The 23,289-nt window shown below is 39.9% G+C and overlaps 1 protein-coding gene across 1 annotated transcript in view; it reads right to left on the bottom strand.

Annotated features, from left to right (window-relative positions):
* The window catches only part of UBL3 (ubiquitin like 3), a 58,097-nt gene extending 37,317 nt beyond the window's left edge, over positions 1-20,780 (bottom strand). The window contains exon 1 of the mRNA XM_052813046.1: positions 20,011-20,780. Within this exon, the coding sequence (XP_052669006.1) occupies positions 20,011-20,037 (27 nt within the window). The 5' untranslated portion in view covers positions 20,038-20,780. The remainder of the gene's footprint in view (positions 1-20,010) is intronic.
* Positions 20,781-23,289: the final 2,509 nt, after the last annotated feature.

A 23,289-nucleotide genomic window follows, 5' to 3' on the forward strand; every position in this document is an offset into this window, starting at 1 on the left:
AAATCATGAATGCAGAATGACAGGTTATTTTGAAAAAAACTCACAGGTATCTCCTCAAACTCCTGCGCACAGGCAAACTCCCTATCCGCTACAAATTTCAAATCAATCACTTAGAGACTTTAAAATACAAGGAATTCTGATGTACTTTGGTTGCGAGTTCCTATTCAGAGCACTAAAGTATCTAACAGCATTTTGTACCATCTTGATGGTCACAAGCTGCAGCAAGAGAAATTCCCACTGCACATGCAGATAAACCTACCAGTGAAGGTAGTTTAAGCTCTGGCCCTGAGAGGCAGCAGAATCAGCATCTTGGGACACAGTCAGAACTCAGGTGGACAAGGCTTGAGCAACATGATCTAAGTTTGATGTTAGCCCTGCTTTGAGCCACCATCACAGCTAGACCTGCTTTAGGCTACACAACCTTCAGAGGTCTCTTCTAACCTTAAGACTCCGTGATCTATAAATGTGGATTTTCTTACTTTTGAATGTCATTTGTATTAAACACGTTCCGTTATCAAGGCCCTGCTAAACTGAGAGGAGCTTCAAAGACCTTGTTTGGCAGCCCCACCGACAGGTTTAAGCGCAACTAATAAGTTCTGGAAAAAATACTTTATTACAGGTATAGAACTGTATCTCTGTGTAACAACCTCTTGACTCCAATTTTCTATGAGACTCCAAGAGTTAAAAAGGAAAAAAATCTTTTACTCTACCTTAACAATTTATACTATTATCTTATTACTACAACTGATAGCTGAAGTGCTAAACAAAACAAAAAAAAACATTCTACAGGAATAGGTGAACTCCTCCAATGCCTCCCACACACATGCATGTTATATCTTTATTAAAACTCATGTCCTCTGTCAGGCCAAAGGATTTTTATTGCTACAGATTTCTCACTGTTCCTCTGATTTATTTCCATATACACACAAAGCAGCACCAGTCGGGAGATTAATGTCTGACAAATATGGCACCAGGAATGTGAGAAAGGAGTGAGTAAATATTGGATCAAAAAGGTATTAAAATGAAAGAAATTTATTTCCTTAAGTCTCTTCTTGATTATTCAATTCCATCTGAAGTTTAAAACAGCAATAACTATTTAAAATGAAGACTATTTAGGTATCCATGTGCCTTTTACTACTATTCAGTTCACAAAAAAATTAAAAAATTAAGAGTGCTGCTTTTGCCTGATGCGCAACTAATCCTTTAAGCTATGTTCATTGTTATGATCCTACTTGAAGACTGGTATCATCTCAGTACATTGATGGATACATAAATGTAGGCACGCTTGGATCTCTAACCTTCAGCTAGCTTGCCTTTTCATAAACACAGTGCATTTGCATTTTCTGTTACATCTGAACTTGTGTGAATGCAGGCTATGAATTAAAGGTATGGTCCCACTTTCTCCCCTTTCCTGGGGTCAGATCTAATGAAACTAGTATCATCATATGAGTGGTTTTAAGCTGGACACATGGAAACGCTTTGGGGGAATTTCTGGTAGATTACTCCTCCATCAAATCACTCAGTGGCCAATGTCTCTTTTGGCTGCATGACCACTAACTAAATCCTACTATAAGGACATGGTGGAAACACAGCCAGGGGAAGGCAAGCATTACATGGCTAGTCATGTATAGACATAATGACTAGATGATAAAGTAGAGGGAGAAACTGAATTGCCAAAGCAGAGCTTACAGCACAATTTTGTCCACTGGTTCATCAAAACATTTGAATGAAGGCATTAAGTGCTTGGTTTGGCTGTCCACTTGCCAGGAACACAGATAAATGGACTGTCTTGCAATCACCTTATATATCCTGGTTTTAGCTACAAAGCTTCCAGGAAGACTTTGAAGACAAGGGCTGGGGCAAAGGAGATTTTAATAGCATAGATTTGAGGTCCTTGATCTTCCTAGAATAAACCTCTGATGAGCTGGGCCAATAAAGTTAAGCCAAAACAAACCATGTACAAACAGCAGAGACTGCATGCAGTTAATTCTCAAGTTCAGTTTATCCAACTGACACATGCATGTAAGAAAAGCAAGCATTTCAAGTATTTTGATACCATAGCTTGATTAGTAGCACAGATGTCCTCCATACAATAGCGACAAATTCTTGTTCCCATTTCATATGCTTATCTACACTCCAGAGACATAGCAAAATGCTACTCCATCAAGCTGCACCAAAACAGAGTCCTGCTGTTCTGAGAAGATCAGAAAACGAAGCAGGACAGGATGAGAATATACTGGGGTATCCATACACAACATTGAATTCAGAGGTTTCATGCTTTTAAGTGGTGCAGACACCTCTAGCTAACTCTGTGATGAAGAATAAACAAACAAGGATTTCCACATGAAGTGATGCCAAATCCTTTCCCAACCCAACAGTCTCAACCAGACAGAACAGAGTGAGCCAAAGAAAGGAGCTTTGCCATTCTAAGTGTGAGTGATCAGATGCAGCACACAACGTATTTCATGGAAATCCAAATCAGAAAATACAGTGCATTGCCTCAGGTAGCTTCTTCAGCTGACTTCTGTTAGATTTTACTTGGGCATTATTTTACAATTTTAAAAAAGCAAAACTCTTGTGGAAGTCAGAAAATGAATTTCTACATTTTAGAGTTAAAGCCAGCTCTAAATTGCAGTCAGCAAAGAGCTGGTTTCTAATTCTAAACCATTTTCTGCAACTTTTTTTTTTTTTCCTGAATACAGGTTGTTTTGCTGCAAACTGAACAGCAGAATAGGAATGATCAACTGACCTGCAACAACTTTCTGTCCAGACTTTTGTAAATACCGAATTTTTTCCTTGTCTCATCAGCCCTTATATAAATTATAATTAAGCATAATAACAACATAACACTAAAATCTGCCAGGTCACCCTGACACCATTACTGAATAGATCTTATTTATCATGAAGACAACATTTTAAAAGGGAAAACGATTTCAGTAAACTCTACTGGTCTGTATTACCATCCCAAAACACTCATGTAAAAGCAAATAAAGTTACAAAAAGCTGCATCATCTCACAGAGTCAGATAAAGAAAGGAGAGTTCCAGACAGATTAACTAAATGCCACTTGGGTTAGATGTCAATAGGATTAGAATGGACTTTGTGTTGCAGCTAGCAAATACATCCACATGCCTCACAGAAGGTTCGCTGAGAAGACACATGTCTTGTCCTGTGGAGCAGCTCCAGACCTGAGTGGGAGAAGATGAAAGCACAGAGTAGAGGAGTGCAACAGGGGAAAGGTTTCAAATACATTCCTCAGCCAGAGACTAAATATAAGGAAGTGTCAGACAAGCTAAAGGAGTCTCAGATCAAAATAAAAAAGCTTTTTTGTCAACTCACAGAAAGCCTACTGTGTTATTCTTAAATGCACGCCTCCATCCAGGCAACAGTGCAAAATGGACAGCTGGCTAAACCCATCCAGAAAAAAAATAAGCTTCTGGTGTATTTAACAGATGGTGGCACAGGTTATGAAATTGGTCTTTGCTTCAGTCTCTGAATATTATTTTTTAATGTAACGGAGATACAATATTTAAATAGTCTTAGAATATTTCTCAAATGAAACAAAACTAAGCATTTATTGTAGTACATACACTTACATTCAGAACAAAAACCATGTTTCTATAGATTATACCCTATTCCACATTTCTGCTGTCTAAGAAAAAAAATTCCATGCTCAGGAAAATGAGGAGTTTTAGGGTTACTTTCTTGTACCTCAAACAAAAAACTTAGAGGCATGCCAAGCAAAAAAGTTAGGGATGTGCCTGAATATTATATTGCTTCGTAGTAAAAAAACCCCAAACAATAACAGATTTCCCCTTGTTCATATATCCACCAAGCTGCCTTCTATATATACTCCTTTGGCATGTAATGCCATGCCACCACACCCAATTTGCACAGAGAAAAACAGTAATCCCATCATCTTTATCACAAGGTTTGGGGGGAAATTATATTTGTTTTAAATAACAAGTATAATTCCCTTCTATTACTTTATAAATCAAAGTCTTAACCTTTTCACATGGTATAGGGAAAAGTGAAGATATCTTCTCAGAAAACATTGTTTTATATTAGGAATTTTTCTTAAACTTGCAAATAAATATCTGTCAGTCCTGTGAACTCTTAACCAGGAAGTTCAATGCCACAAAAATCAAGCTCAATGTGGGGTCAAGCTACTATTAAAAGTAGCACAGCCCCATATTTCACCAATTTAAAAGCAAAGCAAAACACAGAACATAACTGCTTAACTGCAATTCTTCATTCTAATTTTTAAAGTCTATAATATTTGTACATGTCTTAATAATAAATTTGCTCATTTACAGAGACTTGACCATTCCTGAAAAAGAAATGCGAACATTATTAAACTCATAGAATTCAAATACCTATCATTGCAGATTAAGCAGTCAATTCTCCCTACATACATAGCATGCTGATGCTACAACCGTGCATGATACTTACTTCAGAGCCAGCTGGAGTTAGGTAGGCTGACCTTCTCTCTAATACATTAGATTGGGTGAAAAATTCACTTCCCACAAAACCCCTAAAATTTAACATTGAATAGAATATTTTACACATTCTATTCATAGATAAGTAACTACTAACCTAAAAATAATTTATTAATCATCAATCTTCAAAGAGAAGGAAAACGAATTAAAGACATACACGTGCACAGATTTGGCAATATAACGCTTTCCAAAGCATGGAAATCCAGAACTAGGTCACAGCTTTATCCTACAGATCATTTTCAGCTTAGTTTGAACAATAAAAGTCTTTTGAATAGACTGCCTGCATTCAACAATCATGATACACTTTATAATACAGCTTCTATTTGTGGATGAGTGTAACAGCTCATGTATCCATAGCAGAAAATGGATGGAGTTGAACAAGTATACTTGTGGGCTGCTAGTTCTTTGCTTCTTTATACTTAAAAATTATTAAAAAAAAAAAAAATCTGACTCTTCAGGTCAAGTGCTATTTCCAGGGTTCCTGATTTATCAAATCTACTTTGCAAATTCTTGATTGATCCCTCAGTAATGAAATCTAGCCATCCAAAAGAGGACTACTAGAAGCATAAATGCAAAGATTAGTCTTGTCAAAGGAATGAAAACTATATTGATATATATATTTACACAGTTACCATATAAAGATTCCTCTACATGAAATTCTTCAAAACATGAAGTGTTTAAGCAAAATAAGAACTAGCCTTTAAGTACGCAGAGACAAAATATGTTTAGTTTCAAGATAATCATGAAGTAGCTTGTTTTCTCTTTTACAAATGCTTACAACAATTTATGCTGGAAAGGTGTCATTTATGATCATTAGATTTCTACCTTAACTTTAAAAAAAAAAAAAAACAACAAAAAACCAAAAAAACAACCAAACAAAAACCCACCACACCACACAAAACTAATGTTTCAAAACTTAAATTGAGCCGAAAGTGCTAATATGAAACACAACATAAAGGCTTCATTCAATCCGTAACTCAACCTTTGCAATACACAAGTATCAAAAGCTGCGCTCCAAAATATAAACATAAAATGTATTTATCAAATTACAGATATGAAATTTACTCCAGTATACAAGAGAAACCTTGCTAGGGCAATGATAACAAGCTTCCCTGCATTCATATCTTATATAATGCCAAAGAATCTTCATTATTTAATTATGTAAGCATAAATTTTCAACCCACTCATATTCATTTCTGCTCTGAGGATATGAAATATCTTGCAAACATTTCAGGCCAAATATCAAGAGAGACCTATCAAGCTTCAAGTAATAAGCCTCTTTCTTTTAATCTAACATATAAAAACCCCCACATATCTGACTTTCTTTGCAAGACTCCATTATAAAAAAATTCAGTATCGTTAAAACAACATAGCATTTGTATAGACAGTATTCTTTCTCTCCTGCTCCACTTAGGCAAAAACACACCACATTTCTGCTGTGATGTTCAGAATAGACCATTCAAGTCCAGTTTTATACAACGAATTACAAACAGGATGGATAATGCACTTTCAAAGACTTCAGACAATTTTCAAAATTAGCCCAGTTGTGTAGAAATTTCCATTTGTTTGGCAACTTAAATTACTTTTAAATTTACTGTGATAACATGTATAAACGTCCATTTTCTTCTTTTGAACAGGTTGTGTGCAACAGCTTAGACCGGATCACATTTGGCAAAGATCTGCAATCACACTGTACCTATTTCACCACAACAAGCAGTAGTACACCTACAACAACTCAAATTTCCATATAGCTGTAGGGGAAGATCTGCTACGCTAAAAGGAAAGAAATGTATTTTGAATGATGGAAAATTTTCTTTCTACTGCAGTGTTCACAACCGTAGACGTGAAAGTTTTCTGTAGGAAATAACAAAGCTAGTAGAACTGTAAATCAAAACATTTAATGATTTTGAAGCACTACTTAATGAATTTAAGCTAGGAAAAGACAACCTACTAAAAACCAATATAAAAGTGTTGCAAATGAGGTTTTACAAAGCCCCAACAGCTCAAAATAATTCCCTAAACATATACATCTAGTGCTATTTTTAGGCATTGTGAAGTACTCCCCCCCCATACAGTGCAGCTGCTCCTCCAGAAGGGCATGGGCCTCCCATAACTCATGTGTCATAGCCGTCTGCTCTCTCTGGCCATCCTGGCCATCAAAGAAAAGTGTGACTGGGCACTGAATGCCATGTTTAGGCAACTGAATCAAGTCTTTGAAGCCTTGCTGCTTTAGAGCCTGTATCTGGTAATGTAAGATTTACTTTTGCCAGGTGAGATAATGTTTACACGGACGCATCTCCATAATTTTTCCACCCGGCGAAGTAACATACACTGCTTTTCTATCTCCATTCAGCACCAATACTGAAAATACAAATATTAAGGGATGGATTTGGATGTTTGTGTCTGACAGGCAGAGGAAGCGTGAGGATGTCCTTCATCAGAAACCTGTTTTCATCTGCCGCATTAAAAACTTCATTGAATCGAATTTAATCACTAAGAGTATAAAACCTATGCATGGTAAGAGAAAATTATGATGACTCCTTGACTGTTTCTTGCTGCCCGTCACACTTATATGGCAAATTACTGTCCATAAATAAGCCTGAAGGCTTTGACACTGCTATGTTCAGTGCCTGTACCTTTGTCACTAGATGGTTGTGTAATCATGATTTGGCTTCTCCCTGCATTCCTTTCAGCTGCTACCACCAGCCATCCTACAGACTGCTAAAGCAGTCCAAAATGCCTACAACAGAAAGTGAATGCCATCTTTTCCAGCAAACCAGCAAGAACTATTTTGAAACAATTCAAAAGATTTCTCTTCCCTATCCCAACAGCTCCACAGACACTCGAGGGTTAGCCAATACAGCTTCCAATAATGCACCACAAAACAACTGTTGGCTTTATCCCAAAGTTAAAGACAGAACAAAAATACAAGACTACTATATTTTAAGATTCTGAATAAGTGATTTTTGTATAGGAAATTTCAAACTCCCACAACAAAGAGCTATGGTTCTTCCTAAAAACTGTATCACATTTTTTTTTGGAACATGTTGCAAGCTGATTTTACAAGAAAAATTACTATGGGATATAAAAGACTGCAGAAAATGCTGTGTTTATTCAAGTATAATTATCTATCTTCCATCTCCTGCAAAACAACGTTTAGTAAAAGAAAAAAAAAAAACTTCAAAACTGTACTAATAGAGGCACTAACTACACCAATTTTCTTTCCCTCTGGTCTTCCTTTCTATATGCTAAGAACTACAAGATACAACAAAAAGTTGTTTGGGGTTTTTTTGCAGAAGAGAACAACAAAGGGGAACAAAATCACCTCCTAACCACATGTTCATTATAAATAAAATTCATAACCTAGGACACTTATTTAAGCATCAAAGTCAGGACTGATACACAGCAGCAGAATCGACTACAAAAGGCAGGAAACTATTTACCTTCACTCCGCCTTATCTGGCATTAGTCAGCACTGAATTATTCACTTTGCTGCTTGCATTTTTTTTTTTTTTTTAACCTGAGTTTGAAATTTACCAAGCAGCACATTTGCAGATAAAGGTACTGACTGACTGTGATTCTGTGCTCTATGGATAAGGCAAGCTGTCTTTCCTACATTTCATTTCCTAAAAAAAATAAATACAGAATTTGAGGGAGATAATTCAAGAATAAAACTAAATCCCCAAGTCCTTGAACATCAGAAACTGTTGTGGATTTGTGGTCTTCTCCTGAGATTGCTTCAGATTTAAACTGATACTATGCTATTTGAAAAGTAGGAACATGAAAATTGACAGTTCTGTTAAGGCAATATTTGATAATAAAGCTCTCAGAATTTCAGTTTCTTTCAAAGATCAGCAAAAACACTTCAGCAAAATCACATGATTCTCAGAGTTGAAAGAAATACTAACATAGCCCTACAACAAAGCTGGTATGAAAACGAGCTTCCTCTAGAGCACTAGCCTCAAGACTTGCTTTTTACAGCTCATTAACAAATATGGTTACAACCTTTCTCCAAATGTTCTTGGGAGCATCTATCAATGTATAAATACTTTATTGACTTTTGCGTTTTAATTAACTCAGTGTCCACAACAAGACTTCTGGAATAAAACTTCCACATCAGCAAAGAGCACACACGCTAGCTTAACTGAAATGTTGGGACAGTCATGCAATACAACTGCTCTGAACAACCAAGACTGACAGGCACTGAAGATGCACCAGACCAGAGCGGGCCAGAGAAATTTCAACAAAATTTGACTAAAATATACAACGTCATTTAAAAAAAAAAAAAAAAAAATCTTTATCTCGTTTGAATTTTGTTTCTGACTGCAGTTCAAACTGTAAGATTTCACTCCCTGCAACTCTGCTGCAGAGTTATCTAGTATAAGAGTATATTTAAGTGAAATTACATTCCACAATATCCACAATTTTTTATAAATAATAAACTCTTCTCTCACAGATCTTCTAAAAGTAAATGGATTTTTATTAAGTACTTGTTAAGGAAACTCATATCACAGGAAGCCCCAAGATTAATTAAGACTTATCTTCCAAGAAAAGTTTGAGGAGTACAGGAAGGTAAGGCACCAATCCAGTTTCTGAACAATGAGGAGGTGCTGAATAAGGAGAGGGGGAAAAGCACATGGTTCTGGAAGAACAGACAATGATGCATGTATACCACAGGATGGATAAATATTGTTGAACAGGCAGGTATTTATGACTGGTTTTGTACTTCATTTTACAAGTGGAAAAGTTCCCTCTTAATTTGAGTTTTCCATGTATGACATAAATAGTGCTATGGTACATACACCCTACTCACAGTGGCAATGAATACAAGATAAACTCTATCTGCTTAAAAGCCACAAACTTGTATTGGAAAAGACAACCTCACCTTAGAAGTGCCAGGATCTTTATACAGAGATTTTACACTCTTCACAGTCAATTCAGGGAAAGAGATAGCTGAGGCTCTGGAGTCCATCCCCACCAAAACTTTATAGATTCCCCATTAAAATCTTTCAAAATCCTACTTACCATCTGCAGTAAGCACAAGGAGCACATACACTCGCATCATCAAGTGCCAGCATCAGAGTGCTGGAACAAGAAGTATTCTGCAACTGCACTGTAGCCCACCATAGGGATTTCCTTGGCTATCGCCAAAGCCGAAGAAATGGGCGCACAGGGCCCATTTTCATTCCCATAAAAAGTGGCATGTAGGAGAAAGTTAAAAAGTCCCATCACCCCGGCTGAGGTGAGTGATGACAGTTCATTGCAAAACCATGTACTTCAACCCTCCTTTTTACAATGAATTTGAAGAACTAGAATTTTTGAGATCCTTGCTAGTGAAGAAGAAGCACTACAGCCCATCACCAGACTCCTCTGCTACCCTGTTCCGAGCACCTACACTCTTCCCCTGAATCCCCTTCTACAGGACTCCCTTCTTAATGAGAAGAAACACAGTTCAAAGGCAGCGCTCTCTTAGCTAAAACAATTTTGCAAATACCCATTGCCTCCTTCACTGGAACCCTCATCAGAACCCCGCTTACAGTTTACCTAGCATTCCACCCACTACAGTGGATATTTTAAACCTCCAAATAATTTTAAACATATGTAATTTGGAAAAAAAATTTACCCATTTCCAGATTTACAGGAAATCCTGATTTGTATTAAACTATATTGGCCAGAGGCAATAACTAGACAGAAATCAAACACAGTTGCAGTTTATCTTTAATAAGAGCTCCTAGTCATCTTGCCATTAGTTATAAAAATGAGATCCTCAAGACAAAATCAAACTTCTCAGTAACGAGCTGTTCTCTTGGTGCCAGATCTGACATACTGTACCTTAAAACCCTGGTCTTGTGTCTAGACAACTAGAAATACTCACTAGCATCCTTTGAATTTTTTAAAAGCTTCCCTTCCTTTGCACTTGAGCTTGAAGTAAACCAGCATAGAGCTGACCTTACATAAAATAATTACCACATCTTTAAATTATAAAGGTGGTCTTTAAAATAGCTTTTCTTGGAAATCCATAGCATGAAGAATACACGTTACAGCACATTCTGATACAAAATCTTTGAATATTCAAGTCAAACAATCCCTATACATTTTTATGTCTGAATGTTTTATCACCTGCCAGACAAACCCCACCTTACAAACGTGGAGTTCCTGATCATGTCAGGACCATGTCACCATACAGTCAAACTAGAATGACTCCAAGAAATATTACCACAACCTTTGTGTAAGGGGAAAGCAATGCATCTGCTTAGGTGTTCACAAGAACAGCTAAACCACCGATTCCAGTGTCCCAACCACACTAACCAGTGCAAGGCTGACCTCAGGCAGGGATTCACCTGCAGCACTGCCCACTCTGAGCAACTATCGGGGGGCAGCTACAGCATGCGCATGATGCCGCACGACAATTAGTCCTGCTTAATATAGGACACCACAGTCCAACAGTTAAAATCCAGAAAATCAACACAAATAAAAACTTCGGAAGTCGTCATAAGAGAGAGCACACAACTCTACTGAGAGAGCAGCTTTTTAATTCTTCTTATAAACATACAGTAATACATCCTCATCACCACGTATGTGCTGTAATATAGGTAGTGGAAGTTATTAATTTTGTGTGTGATTTCATGTTAATTTCATTATTACTGAATCATATGGAGTTAGTGAATGAGGATTTATTCCCCTCACTTAAAATCTTTTAATAAAGCTTTCTGAAAGTTTGGGGTTTATTGCCAAAAATAGCTACACAAGTATACAAAGTATAAATCACTAAAACATGCAAGTCCAATAAAGTTTGTTTCCATCACAGATCAATAACCTGGATTCAGAAGTGAGAGCTAAGCTTTCACTATCACACTGCACAGCTGTTATGATGTGTAACTTGTTTGCAGAGACAAAAAGTATATTCTTTCACAAAATGACATAAATATTCAGATTTAATATGCCCTAAGTAACATGTTGTGCATCAAATACAACCACAGAACACTATTCCAAGAATTAAGTTTATTTTGATGTTCGTGTTACTGCCCATACAAATATGAATTTTATAATTTAAAAAAAATAAATACAGAACACTGCAACTAGGTATTTCAGGCTTTAAAAGCACACAAAGGCTTCTAGTTAATCCCTTATACAAAAGATAAGCATGTCTGTAGAAAAGGACTACTATTTGAGAAGAATTATTTTATAGTAATATGATTTATAATAACTTTCCTGAAGTTTACCAGCATATGCCACATATATTCACATGTAGACTGGCACTAATCTACCTTTAAGAAGAGAATCCTAAATTTACACCCCCAGCTATGGAAGACTTGACTAACACTGCACTTGACTATGTTATCACTGTTCCATTATTTCTCTATATTAAAAACGTACGTCAGATTCCGGAGACAGATTAAGTAGTACCATCTAGAATATATGTTAAGTATCAGAAACAGACTACGGTGATGTGGATCTCTGCCAGACCACAAAGCACTACCATGTAACTCCACTGAGGACATACCAACCAATGCTACAGCATATGACTTTGAAGTACTATTCTTTTTGAGATGAAACATATTGTTCTTTTCAATCTCTGAAAGAAAAACACATTTAGTTTCCTTGTGTTTATTTCAAAATTGGTACTGGACTTTTATCAAGTGCTTGAGAGAATTTCTTACGCAACATGAAACAGGGAATATTGCATAATGAAGATCACAGAAAAGCAAAGCTTCCAGAAGAGCTCAGGACCACCCCCTAAAAAAAAAAAAAAAAAAAAAAAAAGGCAGCTAAACTCCTGCCAATATTCACAGATTAAAATCCAGATCCTCAGATGCAGCTAAAGAGAACTCCAGGATAAGACCATCTTTGTTCCTCAGCAGTGGTCCAAGCCATTGACACAAATTAGAGTAGCCCGAATAGCAACCTGTGCCAGCTCTCAAGAGAAACCGAAACCATCACAGTATGTAGACACAAACACAAACATTTCCAGATTGCACTCCTGTGCCGTTGAACACGAAGTACCATTTTGGTACCTATGTCCCACTAAGGCACAGATTAATTTTTTTTGGTAGTAGAACAAACCTACCAAACTCCAAGGCAGAATCTCTGTTTTTACTTGTTTAATTTATATGGGATACATAAAACTCAAGGAGTTTCTTGCTTGTCTCTGTCTCCATAACGACAGTATCATGGAATAAAGTCTCCGCTAAACTCTGCCACAAACTTTCCATTTAACTCTAAACTGAATCTCCCAAATAATTTTAAGTAAAAAAAACAAACCAAAAAAACCCCACAAATGTAATCCTGTCACTGGCAAGCTATTTTCAAATTTCTTTACAGAAAGTAGAAAAACTACAAGATGCTGATAGCAGTATCACAATTGTGTAATCTGCCAAATCTTCATTTTACGTAGTTTGTGTTTGTGGAAAATATACACTACATTTTTTTTAATCAGATTTCAACATATTTTTAAAGTCTTAACACAAATCGAGAGATTGCCTTCACTGTGGATGGTTTACAAGCAGCAACAAATTTATCCTGTCAAGGAGCTAAACACAATCCCAGTTAGCGACTGCAAAATACACCAGATTTCCACAAATATGTAAGAGTACTCAGCTGCAACAAAATTTAAGTATTTCTGTAGAACTATACTTTTGAAGGCCAGAAGACCTACAAGTAAGAAGGTCTTAACTTTAAGTGTTACTCTCAAAAATAAACAGACCTCCTAAATAATTTTCTCTACATTTTTAGAAAGCCTGTTAGCAACTTTTCACCCTCCTCAAATTTATTTTCAGATACAAAAAACCATAGTATTAATAATGCAAATAATGCTATTTGCAGAACCTCAACTGATGTCTCAGCAACCTTTTTTAAAAAAAAAAAAAAAAAAAAATTCTTCCAGGGTGTTGATTCTTCAGTCTTTTCTTCCCTCAGTTTTTCCTCACTGCCATTGCTTGCAACACTTAGTGCACTTAGTGATACATCTGTGAATTTAAATTTGGCTGGAGGTATACCAAGTGAAAAATGTTCCAGTCAGTGCTTTAACATGTTCTGCAACATAATGGAAGCTGTCAAAAATTAAAGGCTGTCCTTCTAGCAGAATGTACAAGGTAATTTTTAACAACAGCTGAATTTCAAAATACAGACCTCTAAATTATGTTAAAACTGATGAAGAGTTGGGGTCTCGGAGTTTAGATTTGATGTGAGAACAATTACATTAAAATTTCTCATTGACATTCTGCTCATTTTCAATAGCTTCTAAAATGAAAGCAGTGCACTCAGTCATATCCCTTTAATAATTATGGTGAGCTAAAGTTTACACGTGCAAAATTGTGGCAGGAAAGGCTTGCTACTTCAGTAGGCTCAATTAATTGCTGCAAAAACAGACTTAACATGGAAGAGTATTGATCAGCAGCTCTGCCTTTCACCATAGTTAGAATGAGGAATAACCAAGTTAGTGGAACCAATACTGAACAAAGAAAAGATTGAAAATAAGCTGTACTATCTCTTTTACATAAAATCACAAGAATGATTAGTCACATTCCAGATATTTCTGGATTCCTGCAAGCTAGAGTAGCACTCAGAGGCTGAGTCAGAACTGAGCTCTCCATTCTGCTCAGTACTGCACAAGTGTATATAGGGACATCATCAAAAGTTTACGTTCTGACTTTTACTGAGACACAAAGCTGACTGACCAGAAATATAAAACAAGTAAATCCCACTTACTGTATATACCATGACAATGGCTTTTAACATTCACAAAAATTGTACTTAGGCAGAACTCTCAGTTAAAAAAAACCTGAAGAGCATGCCCTTAGTCATTTTGTTTACAGTATCATAAAAGTACTGCTTACCAAGTCTGCTGCGAGGACCACATTCAGACAGGCTAATTTCCTACTACAGCCTTAAGCCAAGCCAAGGAAGAGAGCTATGGGCCTGAATGATCTAAAATTCAAGTTTAGATATGCACAACCAGCAGTCACAAGCTCCAAGGTGAAATACAGATTACCGGTACCTGAAGTTGTCCCTAATCCCACAGCTGAGAGCTGCAACTTGTTCCCATTCGGGTCTTGACTGAGCTGTCCAGTTCCCGCATAGGATGTCTGGCAATTTTTTAACATGCAGAATTCAATGTTCCTGCTGCAGAGGTGATCATTTTGCTACACTCAGATACTCAGCATTTGTTTTCTCTCCCTCAGCCCCGCTGGAACCTGCTGCTGGCTTCCCAGCATTCCCAACAAGGGAGGAGTTAAATGTCCTTCAGTACACATCACCTCCAGTATTCCATGGAATTAGACAACAAAAGTAGAGAGAAACCAATTCAGGTAACAACAACAACAAGGGTGGGTGGCAGGAAGGAAGAAACAGTTTACGCTGCCAGCTTACACTTCCATCTGAAGTACAGTGCTGCACCAAGGCCCAGCATAAATACCAATCATTATCTCACCCACAGGTTACAGCTGTTCATCCCCAAAGAAAATGAGATGAAGGACATGCAAACGTTGTTTCAGAGTATGTTTAATCTGTTAGGATGCTGTGGAATTTCCACTACAGTGTCATACATAAAAATGCCAGTCATTACCTATTTATCTAATGACCAAAAAGAAATATCTTAGTAAGACATTTTTTTAATCTGTGGAAGAAAAAGGGGGGGGGGGGGGGGGGAAATGGTAAATACAAATAATTCTGAAGTATACCCAAATATATACATACAACACTAGCTTTAACAAGTTTATCCCTGGCCACAGCTGCAGATAACAGAGAAGGGAGTTCTTCACCTCATTACAAGAAACACTGCAATATGCTACAAAGGCTGGCTTAATATATAAGGAGTCAGGAAGGAGCTGCTTCAATCTCTTTCTAACACAGATCCCATCAATTCCTTCTCCAAAAGGAGGCAAAAAAACCAAAACAAAACACTGAGAATTACAAAGGATAGGATACTCCTATCTGTTACAATCAGCAAACAATAGTGAAAAATCAAAAGGGAAGGAAAAAATATCTGCACAGAGAAACCTGATAAGCTATTTTTATCTTAGAATGTAATGAATTAGAACTTTCAACATGAGGGTGTACAAAAATAAAGAGAAATAATTAGACCTTTATTATAAAAACTTAAGGGACTAACTTATGACTATATGCACAAAGGCTACTAGGAATACAATAATTCTCAAAACCAGGAAAAAGGATCTACTGAAGGCAAAAGGAAAAGCAGTTAAAATAGAAGAACAGAGATGCATGGCTTCTTACATTTTGTTCCAATACATTAGAAAGCTATGAGCGAACAAAGTATTTTCTATGTTCCAAGCATATTATAATGATACTGCACTTATTCGTAAATGAAAGAAGTGTTTAGACTGAATGATGGACAACAAAACTCAACTGCCATACAACCAGCTACTCCTCTGAGTCCTTCCTGTCTGAATCTTATTCCTGGATGCCAAGCTTCCCCTACTGATGTAGCATCAGTTACACATCCATCCTTTTCCCCTGTTAGCGTCCATTAATATGCATTAAAAAGGAAGTCCTTACCTATGTTAAGCTACTCATCACCATTCTATACTGAATTTCTTAAAGAAAGAACACACACATACACATTTCCACTAAAGATGCTGACACTGACAAGGCATGAACAGGGTTTCTATTTGTTATTCTTCTTCCACATATTGCCCCCTTCTAACATTGTCCATGTATCCAAGTGTTTTAGACCACAGACTCCACCCTCTTGCATGTCTGCAAATGCCTCACAACAAACATTCAGTTTCATTAAAAATAATCTCCCCCACACTGCCTACATCTCTTAAGTATATAGCGTGTGGATTCAATAGCTGTACATAACAACACTGAAAACCTTTAACTGTGTGATAGATTTCAGCGTTCTGCTGTTTATCAAATGCCAAAAAACCCCACCAAAACAAAACAAACACACACATAAAAACCCACCATGGGCCAAAAGCATCACTCTCGATTACTACTCAGACAGAAAAAGAATTTGATATCCTTGAGGGCACACAAAGAACCGCCCAGGAAGAAAGCACTGGCAGTCTTTTTGTACCTACATAAAAATGCACCAATACAGGAAACGGCACACACCATAATAGTTTTCAGTCATACAGGCCCCTTACTGTGAACTTCTAAGATCCCTGAAGAATTTTATCTGTAAGGTGAAGTATCATAGGCACACAGAATACAGACACACAGCTTCCCAGATCCTTGTGATAATTCAGTTGAATAATCCCCTTTATTTCAGTGGAGTAATAACTTCTGGACTGAGCATAGGTTTTTATAGTTTGTTTTAAAATAATCAGCTACAGTGTTTAAACAAATACCAAACCATTTTCATTTGGTCCACTCCAAAAACCAGTGTGATTAACTTCACAAGTCCATAAACCACCTCATGTCTCTTCATTATTACAAAAGAAATACAACTTGCAAATAGCCCTGCTGTTATTCAAACTCTAGCTGCTACCAAATGATAAAACTGATAAATTACCTGATGAAATTATTGAACATATTCAGAGATGCCCTGTTGCCACTACAATCGCCACTACTTATGTGAAAAATTAAACAAAATTAGGCTCTAGATATGCAGGATAGTCTTCAAGCACTGCCCCATACATGTCTAGTCCTAATTAAGTTAATGAAACTACTCAAGTAGAGAGGTCAATAATAGCAGGTTTCATTCCAGAAGTGGAGTTTTAACCTGTAAGTAGCACACATCGCTAAGGAATAATGCGCCACAAACTTACAATACCTGGAATGTGGTGTGTCACTATCCAATTTATTAGTGGAATGCAGATGATAAAGTACTGTGTTAATTATTTAAGAAGTGAGGTTGAAATAGTTAGCTGGTAAAATCAGCTGTAGTTCTGGAAAGAAGTCTACTAAATGTCAGGTAAAAGGACACTGGATCAAATTTTGCCTACATACAAGTACAAAGCTTACTGAAGATTTGATAACTTACTATGAATTTATGTATAGCAGATCCTTCTCAAAGATGGGACAGGAAGACAAATAAACACATTTTTAAGAAGAAGCAATTATAGTAGTTTTTATCATTATTATTATGAGAGGGTTAGTTCATGAATCTGACATAAACAGTTTGAAACATAATTATTATAATACTTAAGTAATTCATAGCAGATTTACTAAGTGTGATGGCGTCTTCGTAACATGACACTCCATCACACTGATGCCAACTCCTACAGAAATGGGAAATCATTTTTTTTGTAAATGCAAATTACACAGTGGGTGGATAAGAGAAACGCAAACTGCAAAATCCTACACTAAATAAAAACATAGATAAACAAGGTGACAGCCTGGTAAGTGCTCCTCTTTAAAGAGCAGTCAAATACCAATCCCATTTTCTTTCCTGAACAAGATCCTTTGAAAAAAGGAGGATGGAGACAAAAGGAGACCCAAAATGAGTGTTCAAGTACTTTTTTTTTTTTACAAAGCAGTATTTATTAGCTGTATTTAATAACTTGAATTTCTACAACACACTTCAAACTTTCAGAGGGAAACTGCAGCTACTAATGCAGAAACTCAACAAAACGATCCTAATACAGACCAGGATACATCTATTTATTCAGTTAAATTCTACCGACATTGGTAACATCTTCATTCCAATGTTTCTGTAATGACTCAGTATTTAAACATCACTATGTATAACAAGCTTCTTCCTGATTTGAAGAAACAGAGCATCACTAGGCCTACCTATCCCTGTCCGTGGTATTCTCATTACATCATAACAATAGAAGGAAATAGTTTTCATAGAAACAAAATAGTATTTTACCTATCTTAAAATTCCTGTGTTTTGTATAAAATGTCAAACATCAAACATTCGTAAATTTTGTATACAATGTCAAACACCAAACACGACAAGTCTAGAGGCAACACCACGATTCCCAGGCAGGCAGGACCTAGAAGTAGTGTGGAGGTGGCAGTGCGCTCAGCCCAGGGTGAGAGGGAAGAGGAGTGCTTCATGTCACCGTCAAGGGACTCCTCCGGGCAATTTAAAAAGCAGCACTAAGAGATTTGCATCTAACCCTCCACAGCTAAGGAGAGGATTTCTGTGATACAATGCTAGACAAAAACGTGCAAGTGAGAAGGGGGTTCAGAGTAAATGTTAGCCAGAGAGACCCTAAAAAGAAATATATGAAAATTGATAGTTGAAAGGATTTAAAGTCAGAGACAATAGTCTCCTCATCACCCTTTCCGTCCAGGGGTCAAAATTTATTTATAGTATTCGAGATAGGCGGGGGACAGGGGGGGCGGGAGAAGATTAAAAAAAAAAGTGAGTTTAAAACCGTGTTTGATCATCCTCTATATCTTACGGTTCTTGCTTTTTTGGCAGAACTCATTCATTTTGACTGCAGCACAAAAGCTGTGAAGGAAACACTGAAAGTAAGCAGCTAAAGAATACCATTATTTCAATAGCCCATTTGTCATACATATGCACCATTAATTGTATATCGATGGCTGAAACAACGGCTACTCGCTTTTATTGTTATCACTACCGGGGCAGATTTTACCCGCAAAACAGAACTTCACCCAGAACGGAAAAAAAAACCAAAGCATGGACAAGTCTGCTGCTTTTAGAAAAAAAAGTACCTTTAAATGTGAACAGCCACGGAGAGATAGGTGAAAATATTCTGCCGTAAGAATAAAGAACATAGCAAACTGCAGCCATAACTTTTTTTTTTTCCAATTAAGTGATTTATGGAAATATATACCAATGGAGAAAGTCGTGCTGAACGAAGGATTACTTAGCAGACCTGATTCACCCTCCCTCCTCATGCCCTGCTATACCTTCCTATTTTAAATGTACCGAGCCGAGTATCCAATACAGGCTGAAGTACAGTCCGCCATAAGAAGTACTAGGAGTGCCCTTGAAAAATGTCCAGATTGCAGCTAGTGCACAAAGGAACTCGCTATGTAAATAAATGCATGAGAATTTCTCTCTCGCTCTTGACCCGGCAGCAAGTGAAGAGATTAACTTCCCATCAGCACAGAAGACAAAGCGTCGGTAAGAAACAAGCGAAGTTTCAGAGAAGAAAAGGAAAAAGGCTGAGACTAAATTTCAGCTGGTTTAGGGAAAAAAAAAAAAAAGGAGAGAGAAACGGCTCGTTTAAATCATTCTGAATGTTCTAATTCGTATTTCTCCCCCCCCCAAAAACGCTCGCCAGAGCTGAACGGCAGTGCCACACGAAATAAGCAAGAGCAGTCAGATATTAACTGCCATAGGTAAGAGAAAGCAGACATCCCCCCCTTGCCTTGCTACACAGAAGGCGACGCTGCAGATTTCCCCACTCCGCTACCAAACAGCAAAGCAGAACCAGCATTCTGGTTCTGGGCGGGAGGGGGGGTTATTAACCGGGAACTTTTTGTTCCTTAAATATGTAACCGAGACCTTTTTTTTTTTTTTTCCTTCTTCCCACGCCCCTCTTCTTTCCACCTTCTCTGCCAAAACAGGCCGAAATAAACGTTATTCCACAATAATACTATTAAATAAGGACTGTAAGACTTACCATATCAGCTGGAACGCTGCTGGACATCTTGATGTTACCCTAATGGCTTAAAAATCAAGTTTAAAAAAAAAAAAAAAAAAGCACCAAGCACAGCCCGCCGGAGATCTTCAAGAAGCAAAACCGGTGTCAACGTCGGAGGCAGCAACTTCCACGTCCCCTACGAAACAGAGGTGCCCGATGTGCAGCGGGGAAGGCGGCCGGCTGAGGAGGAGGAGGACTATCCAGGGGCAAGCGGTGCCGGGGCTGTACCGGAGGAGCCGGCGGGAGACCAGAGATGGCAGCAGATCCCTGTCAGCAGCGGCAGCAGCACCAGCGGTGCCAGGTAGACCAGGCAGGACTACACCGCCACATGAGCTGCGTGCGGGCTTTTTGGTTTTTTTTTTTTTTTTACCCCCTCCTCTCTCCCTCTTCCTTCTCTCCCAGCCTTGACAAATGACGACGGGATGATTCACGGGATAATGGTGCGTCCAAGTCACCTCCTCAGTCAGCGCGGGCAGGACCTCGCTCCTGCCCTCGGCGGCGGGGCAGGGAGGCGGGAGGGCCGGGGTGGGCCCGGGGCCGCTGGGGAGGACGCCGGGCTTCGGCCCCCCCCCTAGGCGGTGTGCGACATGCAACAGGGTCTGCCGGGGAGAAGGGCCGGGGAGGGCTGCCTGAGGGGCGGCCGGAGGGGAAAGCCCTCCCCCGCGGCGCTCCGGCGGCGACGGCCCTCGGCGGGGGCCGGGGGAGCGTTCGACGACGACGACGACGACGGCGGCAGCCTCAGGTCTCCGCTCGCGTCTCCGCTCGCATCGCCGCCGCCGCCGCCTCCTCCTCCTCCTCAGCCAGCCCGCCCTCTCTCCCTCCCCCGCCTCGTCCTCCGGCGGCTCCGGGCGCCCCCCCTTCCTCCTCCTCCTCCTCCTCCTCCTCCTCCTCCTCCTCGGCGAGCCGCGCTGGCTCGCCCCGCTGCGAGCCGGAGGTGCCGCTCCTTCAGCGCGATCCTCGCCCGCAGCCGCCCCCTGTCATCTTCGCCTCAAACCAACATGGCGTCTGCCGAGCCGAGAAAGGGGACACGGCAGGGGAGAGACGGACCCCCTCCCTCCTCCTCCTCCCGCCCCCCCCATCCCGCTCCCGCCGCGCGGCACCATGGGGCTTGTAGGCTGCCGAGGGGAGCGGGGTGGGGCCAGCCTGGCCCCGCCCCGCCGCGCCGCAGCCCCGCCCCTCCCTCCCCGCTCCTCAGCAACCGTTGCTAGGGCGGGGAAGCGGCCGCCGGCGGGGCGGGGCCTCCCCCCGCCTCCCCCCCCCCCCGGGCCCCCCCCCCGTCCGGTCCTTCGCCCCCTCAGGGCGGCGGCGGGCTGAGGCGAAGCGTGGGGTCCCCGGGGCACCGCCGGGGCCTCGGTGCCGCCTCCTCGCCTTAGCAGCAGACACCCGCCCTCCTTCCTCCTCCTCCTCCTCCTCCTCCGCCACCCGGGTAAATACCACATAAATCGTCGTTTTTCCCGAGGGCGGCTGCAGCTCCCTCAGGGCGTCTGGGGCTCCCCCTTTGCAGGCCTTTCTCCGTGGATCCCCTTCCCAGCGTGTGGGCCCAGTGCTGTACTCTTGGACGGCTTCCAAATAATAATAAAAAAAAATTATATGACTGGTTTGTTGGGGGTTTTTTTGCACCCCAGGTCCGCAAGTCTGGTCCTGTACCTCACTTCTTTGTATTTCTCGCGTTATTTTTTAGCATTTGAAATACCAAGCTTCTTCTTGGTTTCCTATTTTTTATTTTTTTTCAAACTGTAGTTTTATTAATGACAAAAGCTCCTGTAAGATTCACAGTGAAAATGATGACTTCCAAGCTAGAAGCATCTGGAGAAAGGGCACTCTAGCCTGTAACATGCCCCCTTCAGAAGCCGTCCTGCTCCCCGAAGAGCTTCGCGTTCGTTATGGATCCACATTATCTGAAATGGTGTGGTAACGGGTATTTTATTCCTCATTCCAGGCTGCTCCCGGATACCAGCGTTCAACAAAGAAAGGCTGTGCCTGATGAAAAATGCATGCCACCTCAAAGACACAAAAAAATCTTACACAAGGTGCAGATCTATTGAAAAAATGAGTAGACCTTTTGAGAGAGACACAGTCATATGCTGGTACTGTAAAACTGTCCAAGAAAAAAAAAAAAATCAAGAAAATTAAGTAGATGGAGCTTGTGACAGATGCATCCTGGTTCCTTCGGGGACAGATCTCATGTAAAACCACAGGAAATTAAGACAGAGTTGTTCCCTTTAATACTAAAAGTTCGAGGCTGCCTTTCCTCTTTAGGACTTCAGGCAGCAAAGGCAACCCCTGGCAAGACACCATCCCTTGCAGAGGTTATAATTATTTTCTTTATACTCTGCTCCAAAACAGCACAAATCTACTGACTTCAGAAGACAGATTTGACAGCAAGCAGCCCCGTCTGAAGCCTGGGGGAAGATTTGGGGCCAGCAGAAGCAGCCCCACACGCATGGCCTCTGTGAGGATCCTGTGCTGTCACACGTGTGACTTCAGGCACGACACTCCCTCCTTTGTCAGCCTAGTTTGCTTAGATGGTACATTTTTGGGAGGCAGTGACTGGGAGTTCTCTCACAGGAGAAGAGACTGAAAGCTGGGACTGTTGGGCCCCAAGAAGAGAGGTCTCGGAGGGATCTCATCCGTGTAAGTGCCCGATGGGAGGGAATGAAGAAGAGGGAGCCAGGCTCTTCTCAGTGGTGTCCACTGAGAGAACGAGGCAACAGGGACAAGATAAAAACCAGTAAATGCAACCTGAATGTGAGAAAAGACTACATTTACCGTGAGGGTGACCGAACACTGGCACAGGTTGCCCAGAGAGGTTGCAGAGCCTCTGTCAGTGGAGATACTCAAAACCCAACTGGACATGGTCATGGACAACCTGCGCTGGCTGACCCTGCTTGCACAAGGTGTTGGACTAGATGACCTCCCGAGGTCCCTTCCAACCCGAATGGTGCTGTGACTGTGACTCTCCCCTGAGCAAGGGTTTTATGGTACCTTATATCGTTATCCCCAATCTTAGTCAGGTCTTCTAGCCGCCAATGGGATAAAAAGGCTTGTGTTTGTGGGAGTAATAGCAAATTGTTGAAGCATCACTTACTTTTTCTCCAATATCGTATCCTTGAGGGACAGAGAAAGTGCGAGGGTTCCTCATTCTTTTTTCTTTTTTTTTTGTTTTACTTTCATAAAGCATCTAAATAATAATACTCATAAATGAGAGTCCAAGGGATGAGTCCTGAAGGATGTCTCTCCATCCCTAATAATATGCAT

This window comes from Harpia harpyja, chromosome 17 (genome assembly GCF_026419915.1).
Source record: "Harpia harpyja isolate bHarHar1 chromosome 17, bHarHar1 primary haplotype, whole genome shotgun sequence".
NCBI classification, from domain to species: Eukaryota; Metazoa; Chordata; class Aves; order Accipitriformes; family Accipitridae; genus Harpia; species Harpia harpyja.